Here is an 8,320-nt window from a genome sequence, read left to right on the forward strand (position 1 = left end):
CTTTCCCTATGTTGCTCTGCCTCTGACAGCTACGTGTCAGTAAAGAGCAGGAACACTTCCTGGTGCTACCAGACGGCCTGGCCTACAGCGAGGTGACTGGATCCAGTCTGGTGAGTATAACTAGTCATAGTCAGGACCAAGGTTTTGCTGTTTATGGGAAAATTCCTCCATTTTATTTATTGCTTTATTCAGTATGAGTAAACATATTTGATTGAGTTTCAGTAGTATCCATGTTCCAATGTCTGTGTGCTTTGAGAAACTTTTCCTCAACAACACAACAGTACATGGAAGTAAATCCTCACAAAATTTCAAAATTTTTAAGTGTTGTTTAACATAAATTTACATTAACCATCTGCCTTCAAAATCACATTTGAATTTGAAAAAAATTGCATCACATCTAGAACAGCTGCACAGCCTTCATTCAGTCAGTTTTAAAACTGCTTTTATGACAAATGCTATCACGGGTGTAAGCATGTTATAGAATGCTTCACAACCACCATTCGTAAGAATCTAGTTTTAACCCAAATGGAGACAGAACTACTAAACAGGAGATCTCTGAAACTCATGCTGGAGGTGCTGTGGTTTTACAGGTGAAGGTGAATATCCTGGGTGAGGTGGTGGAGAAGGGTAGCACCAACCTGGGCGTGGACTCTGAGAAGTTCAGCCTGCACTCGGCCATCTACTCGGCCCGGCCAGATGTTCGCTGTCTGTTTCACCTCCACACACCGGCCGCTGCTGCGGTGAGTCAGCCTGGGCTGATGCCAGAGTGGAGGATGGAGTTAGCTCACTGCTCTGTACTCTTGATTAGAGACACTGTTATGCTTCTGCTGCACAGTTCTGATAACATTGCACCACTGTCCAGCATGGATTTGCTTGTAAAGCAAATTGTGACTTCAAAAAACGCAGCTGAGTCTGTTTCATGACTTTGCTGCAACGACTGACAGCCAGCTGTCTCCAGGTTTCAGCAATGAAGTGTGGCCTTCTGCCATTGTCCCATGAAGCTCTGCTAGTTGGTGATGTGGCCTACTATGACTACAATGGAGTCATGGAAGAGGAAGAGGACAGAGTGGAGCTGCAGAAGAGCTTGGGACCCACCTGCAAGGTGAGCAAACCACAAGAGACAGAACCGTTAATATGATAACCATGCATCATCATCTGATTCAGCAGTTACTGCCTCCTACGTGGTAAGTTAAGTTTTATAATGCACAGAGAAGAGGACGTATGGTGATGTGGCCTTACACTGGATTAATTACTGACACGGGTGCTACTGCTCGCAGGATAAACTCATGAGTTGATTTTATTCCAGTGTTGATGCTGATTTTATGTGCATGATAGGTTCTGGTGCTGAGGAATCATGGCATTGTGGCTTTGGGGGAGTCTGTGGAGGAGGCCTTCTACACCATCTATCACATCCAGGCTGCCTGCCAGATCCAGGTAGTACGCACACACACACACACACCAACACTCTGACTAACAGCTGACAAAGAGAGGCAAAGCGCTGCCACTCTGTGGGTGTGTGAGAGTGGGAGAGTGAGCTGACGTGTACATAATATAAATGCATCAGTGTTACAGCTGGACATTTGCCCTTTCCTTTGTACCTGTAATTCATCCAGTAGGTCTGCACTGCAGCATGATGCACCACAGGAATGTCATGTACCAAAAAGACACTGTAGTTGTACATGACCAGCGGTGACCTATAGGGGAGCAGTAGTGTGAATATAAGATCATTGATCCTTTTCCCACACTCAGTAAATGTGGTTAAGATGCTTTTGGACATAAGCTTGTGCTGGCTTGAATTTAAGTGTGTGTGCAGCTAAAGTAGAACTTCCTTAAATAGGGAAAATGAGCTCAGTAACTTTTCCCCTGAATGTGCAACTTGTTCCACATCTGTGTTTTGTTTTTTTTCCCCCCAGGTGACAGCTTTGTGCTGCGCCGGTGGACAACAGAACCTGATTTTGTTGGACCGGACCACACATAAACCCAACCCAGCCGGCACTGTGGGCTGGGCTGGCTCCACCTTTGGGCCCCTGCACAAGAGCCGCATTGGGGAGCATGAGTTTGAAGCGCTCATGAGAACTCTGGATAACTTGGTAGGCACTGTGACCTGTGACAACTGAAGATGAAGAAATTTTTTAGACAACATAGTTTAAAGATTTGCTGGGATTAAAAGGGTGGCTCACTAAAAGATGTTCCTTACCTTGATGTGTTAGAGGTCTGCTGATTCATAAAAATTGTATTACAGTAAGTCCATCAGCTGCAGCTCTTTGTCTAGCCACCTTGCCGGTTTTAGCTAATTCACATCAAATTTTATGGATATAGTTTCTGTTCTGTATCTTTCTAATGTACAGTAATTTGAACTCTCACACAACCAACTCTACAGTTCTGTTCAGATCTCTCATACTGTGAACACTTGCTCTGTACCATTTCTTCTGTGTTGTGTGAATGCAGCAGTCACATGCTAAACTATGACAAATATTGCTGCATTTCCTGTAGCTGCTTCACAATAAAAGCATAAAAGCCTTCCTGCGGTTTGCTGATGGAAAGCTTTTAACGTAAAGCAGCAGCACGGAATGTTCAGTTTGCATCAACAGTAACTCAACAGCAAATGCATCTTTGGAACAGTTGTACAAACCACAGAAGTCCTTGTTGTACAGGATCCATTTTATACATTATACAGGAGTTACAACTGCAAGCTGAACATGGTGAGAAACTGCTGCTTTCTCTCCTGTAGCCTGCACAACCAGATAAAAGTTGAGTGCAATGAAAAAGCTTGGGTCAGTGGAAATGCTTGTCATTACAGCATAGCTTAAGTGTGCTAAAGCAGGCTAAGAGAAAATTGGCTGTATTCTGCCCACCAGGGTTTGAGGTGATGTTGCCTTCCTCCTGTTTTCAGGGCTACCGGACCGGCTATGCCTACCGTTTCCCCTTGTTGTTGGAGCGATCGCGGACACGGAGGGAGGTGGAGGTGCCCGCGACTGTCACAGCCTTCCACCATTTTGATGACGATGGAGTCTACCCGGCTCTGAGGCAGCACCCTTTTGCTCAACGCCAGCAGCAGGAGAGGACCCGATGGCTCAACACCCCCAACACCTATCAAAAAGTCAGCCAGGAGCAAGCCAGCCCTGGACACCAGCGCACCGCTGTGAGCTCTTACAAGTCATTAGTTTTGATTTTCCTGAACAGATCATACAATAACAGGAATTGTCTGAAATAAAGTTGCAGACCAGACATTTTTGATATAATTGCGATGGTGCCAACTACAGCAGTCCAACAACAAATTATTCACTGTGGCATCCACAACGAGGAGGGTTCAGTACAGTATGCTGTCTGTAGTGATATGTAGTTAAAAAATATACATAAAGAAGTTGAAGAGCACAGGGATCAGAAACAAGAGTGAGATTAAACTGAGCTGTGAGACGAAGAAAAGAAAAGGCTTGAAACTTGCTGAGGTTTGGAGCAACATTTTAAGGAGACGAACAGAGTAACAGTGTAATATACTCACCATCTCTTTGATGATTTGACAAGAAATTTGTTTTGTTCTGCATTCTACAGAGCATATTTCTATACCCAAACATCAGTTTTTCCTCTGATTCATATGGAGGATTACTGTGGAGTTTTTGTTTTTAGTTCTGCAGTGATGAGTCCTTCAGAGAGAGAGAGAGAGAGAGAGAATATAAGGCTAGTTGTCTTGCATCAGTGGGAGGAGCCTCCTTTGTCCCTCCCACCCTCGTTTCTCTCCTTTTTTCTGCATTGCAGGGGAAAGTCTACTGCTTAGAGATGACTACTGCAGTGCAGAGTCTGCCCTCTGGTGGCAACATATAGCTCATATTAATATTAATACATATCCTTCATAAAAACATATTTTTAAAGTGTTTGTTTTCCAGTAAATTCATGTCTGACATGTCTAAACAAACAAGACTGGCATGATCCTCTACATGTTGGACACATTTTCTTTTAAAGTGGATATTGTTTTGTTCCTTAGTGGTTGAAGACAGAAGAGGTGACTCAAGCTGGCAGCACATCCATCAAGATGGAGAGCTCAAACCAGTTTGTGCCTCTTTACACCAACCCTCAAGAGGTGATTGAGACACGAAACAAGGTAACTTTTCCTTGATGTTGCCTTTTCTGTCTTGCATGACTCCAGTCTTTGGACGCGAGTCAAAAATGTTTACAAAATTGATTTTCTCCTCAGATCCGACAGCAGAATCGTCAGGACATGAAGACAGCAGGACCACAGTCTCAAGTCCTCGCCAGTGTCATAACAGAGGACAGTCCTCCGGTACGCTGCAGTCTTGCTGCCCTCTAAGCATTTGTCCTCTTCTTGAATGGCAGAGTTAAAAGCTCTGATTTTGTGCTTATGTGTTAGTCTCCAGTAAGTCCACCCAAAGTTCCACCAGAGCCAGAACCCCCCAACCCCTTCAACCAGCTGACCGACCAAGAGCTGGAGGAGTACCGCAAGGAGGTGCAGAGGAAACAGCATGGAGGAACCAATGGTACGGCTCATTCAACTCAAATCACAGCTCTTAAAATGTCTGTATTAACTCTTTTTATTTTCTTAACCACACAGTGCTATGATGACCCCTGTAGTTTGTTACTAAGCTCTAAATTACATTTATCCTTAACGCAGTATTTGAAGGTCATCATTAATAGTTTTTTTGTCTTGTGCATTATATGATGACCATCTCATTCCATGCTGACAGCAACATGCTGCTGTAACAGATTTTACAACCAGGCTGCAGGAATTTCAGCCATGAGAACTCACTGAGGTCCGGCACTGGTGTGGGGCAGAATAGAGAATGGATAATTAAGTACATGCTAAGAGAAAAAAGAGCTAGTAAAAGATAAACAGAAGAGTTGAGGACTTTATTTACTTCACAGGGTTGTCTGCATACTTGGTTATATACAGTCACGGCCAAAAATATTGGCACCCCTGCATTTCTGTCAGATAAGGCACCACTTCTCCCAGAAAAATGTTGCAATCACATTCTTTGGTATTCTCATGTTTATTTCATTTCTTTGCATTGGAACATCACAAAAAAGCCAAACCTGATCCATTCCACACAGAACTCCAAAAATCGACTTGGCAGAATTATTGACACCCTCTGCTTATGATTTCTGGGAGAACTGGTGCATTATCTGACAAAAATGCAGGGGTGCCAGTATTTTGTAGCCATGACTGTAGAGTAGTGAAGACAGATTAACATAACAGCCCTTGCTTTCTCCAATAAAGCACTGTACACCGTGTGACTTCTAACCATCTAAAGGTGCTGTGTGCAACATTGTCAAATGCCAAATTTCTAATTCTACCAAGGTTTTCACTCATTACCCCATCTGTTATTATATGAATCTGTGAATTCTTCAGCTGCACTTTTTGCTGTTTGTGCACTTTGTGCTGTTTTTCATGCACCATTTTCCACTGAAAGTCATTTAATTGTGGTTTTTGCATGTAACTTAATGGAAAATGTATTTAAAAGGCTGGTGGATTCCATTTGCTCTTTTTTTTTTATGGTAATACATTTTTTGTAGTCAAATGCTACACACAGCACTCTTAGGCAAACCTGATTTCACTTGTGACTGGTGTGTCAACCGTTTTCACTTCTCTTCACCTCACAAATCTAACTTCCTGCATAGCTGAACCCTCACAGCCCCTCACTGTGTGTGTGTGTGTGTGTGTGTGTGTGTGTGCAACCAGGGGAGGAGGTGGCAAGTGACAAGGAGTCTCCTCCTGGTACCTCCCCCACAAAGGGCCCTCCACCCAGCCACCCTCCTCTCTCAGGTGAGGCTTGGCAGAGCCCTGACTGTCGGTCTTGCTTGCCTTGCATACTGGCTGTCTGACTGGAAGTCTGCTCCGAGTCCTACATGGACTCATGTGTGACTTAAGTTACGTTCACATTACTTATTGAAGGGACTCAAATATGTTTTATCCCCTTCCAAGTAGCTCCAATCTGATCTTGTCACAGATGTATGAACAAAACAAATAAGATTTCTTCAAATCAGATCTGTGCCACTTACAGATAGTTTGTGGTCTGATGCGACCTCTGTCAGAACACTCAGAACAGAATTCATGCAGGTTTTTTCAGTGTCTCACTCCTTTGCATATATCAGGTCGTCATCATTCAGCGGCCGCGCCTCACAGGCTGGTAAAAATAAGCATGGAGGAGAGCAATGGCAGTGACAGTGCTCAGCAGAGAGACAAGGACCTTTCACATTTATTTGACATTTAAGGAGAAGCTTCTGATGAAGCCCAACTGAAAGGAACATGTTGTAACTGATGCTTTGTGAGGAAACTGAGCGATTCAGCCATCTCACAAATCACATTATTTTATTATACATGCAGCTCTCATTTCAGTTATGCCTGTGCATGTGTGGCAGCTTAGGACCTTAGCAGTGTTCACACCAGAACCGGATACGTCACTTACAAACATTAATGTGAACCATCAACACAAAAGGATTGAATCTAACAAAAAGATCACAACTAAGCATTTATGTCAGTAATGTGAACGTAGCTTTAGTGCTGCTTATGCCCTCTCCTGCTGCAAACACCCACTGACCACCATGTTACTCCTCCTTAAATGCATGTCTCTGTTAAAAAAAGTATGAAGTTTAGAAAACATGACTTCTAATTATTATATGTTGAGTTTAACGCTCAAAAGTTCAAAAGGTCAGCTAATCTGCTTCATAAGGACTGCTGTATTTTGATTGGATTTGATTGGCAGTGACCAACTGTCATCAGATTTTGATTCAAACGCAGCTGAATAACGATTGGTGCATAGAAGTAGGTGATGTCACCTTTTTCCAATACTGAGACCTACTAACTTCAAACCAGTGACAAAAGCGCAAAGGAAAACAAACTGGTTCCTTTCCAGTGCAATAGTCTTGACTGTTCTTTGGCAGAAAGCTCTTACATTGCTCATAGGAAGTAGTTGACTGAGGGTCCTTTAATATAAATGTAATATTACCAAAAAAGATACTCATAAGACAGATTGGGGACCTTGCAGCTGTGCTTGTAGGTAGCACTGAAAAACATTGAATCATACTGTATTAGATAAAGACGACTTAATGTTGTGTAGTAACAAAATCAAACAAAATTCACCCAAGTCGACTGTGTAGAGTACAACTGCAAATTCAACATAAAATGCATGTAAGTATATTACTGTTTGAGCATTTGTAGGAATCTGTACAAATGTATAGAGTCAGTCGGCTTTTTATTACAGAGAGGTGTTAACCTGGGCTTATTGATTTAAATGTGGACAAAATAACAAACACCTGCAACAGCACCACAAACTACATCTTCCAAAAATGATCCCACATTAGAATTCTGAAAGGAGGTTTTGTTGAACGCTGTATTAGACTCCATTAGTCTGAGCTAAATGTACTGAAGTAAAAAAAATCTAGTAGTGCAACTGTACAAGTCAGAGGAAGAATGTATATATTGATTATGCACAGTATATAAAAATGGTTGTCATATTTAACAATTGAAACAGTGAAAAAACAATTATATTTAAAGTTATATAATTTACACCAACATTTTTCTCTAAAGAGAGTATCGTGGGTTCTCTGTATAATTTGCACACCTCAATGTAAAATGTTTTTCTGGAAACAAAACATTGTCAATGTTATGGTAGCCCCCCTCACCAGGAGGGTGAGGGAGGACTGAGGTTGGACTCAAGTTTGCAGACCCAGGTGCTAGGGGGAATAACATGACGGTAGCAGGTAAATAAAGAGAACACAAAGTATCAAAAGAACATAACATAGTAACGCGGACTGTACATGTTGGTAGAATGCTACGCTGACAGACACTGTGCGTTTTGGCTTGACTCTACCACACTACCTACGCGCTACGCTCATTTACACTACACTACATATCATACATATCCAAGTACCGTACTTTCCCATGTTATGTTCTTTTGATACTTTGTGTTCTCTTTATTTACCTGTTACTGTCATGTTTTTCCCCCTAGCACCTGGGTCTGCAAACTTGAGTCCAACCTCAGTCCTCCCTCACCCTCCTGGTGAGGGGGGCTACCATAACATTCAGTGCAAAAGCTACCGATTCTGAGACCTGTAAAGTTGTCTTACTCACCTCTTGTGATCCCAGTGATGTTTGTATGTTAGCTATAATATGGAGTAATATGGGATGTCAGGTTTTTCTGGTGTGTGTAACAGATGTTTCTCATGAAAAACATTCAGTGTAATACAGGTATAACAAAGAATAAAGGCGCTGTGCCATTGGGGCAGCATGCTATTAGTTACACCTTTTGTAATTCAGAATGCCTGGCATAAGTGTGTTGCTTTTTTTTTTTTAAACTTTGATTTACCA

The 8,320-nt window shown here is 42.3% G+C and overlaps 1 protein-coding gene across 4 annotated transcripts in view; it reads left to right on the plus strand.

The window, feature by feature from the left end:
* Window positions 1–8,320, plus strand: part of add2 (adducin 2 (beta)) — a 20,262-nt gene that overhangs the window by 10,482 nt on the left and 1,460 nt on the right. For 3 of the 4 annotated variants that reach the window (XM_020590346.1, XM_020590345.1, XM_020590348.1), the window contains 10 exons: window positions 30–110; window positions 591–740; window positions 959–1,102; window positions 1,336–1,434; window positions 1,914–2,090; window positions 2,894–3,142; window positions 3,983–4,099; window positions 4,193–4,279; window positions 4,367–4,493; window positions 5,693–5,776. In XM_020590346.1, coding sequence (XP_020446002.1) covers window positions 30–110; window positions 591–740; window positions 959–1,102; window positions 1,336–1,434; window positions 1,914–2,090; window positions 2,894–3,142; window positions 3,983–4,099; window positions 4,193–4,279; window positions 4,367–4,493; window positions 5,693–5,776 — 1,315 coding nt within the window. The remainder of the gene's footprint in view (window positions 1–29; window positions 111–590; window positions 741–958; window positions 1,103–1,335; window positions 1,435–1,913; window positions 2,091–2,893; window positions 3,143–3,982; window positions 4,100–4,192; window positions 4,280–4,366; window positions 4,494–5,692; window positions 5,777–8,320) is intronic. The other variant, XM_020590347.1, reaches the window with a different exon arrangement.

The sequence above is a fragment of the Monopterus albus genome, unplaced genomic scaffold, assembly GCF_001952655.1.
Source record: "Monopterus albus unplaced genomic scaffold, M_albus_1.0 scaffold12.1, whole genome shotgun sequence".
Lineage (NCBI taxonomy): Eukaryota > Metazoa > Chordata > Actinopteri > Synbranchiformes > Synbranchidae > Monopterus > Monopterus albus.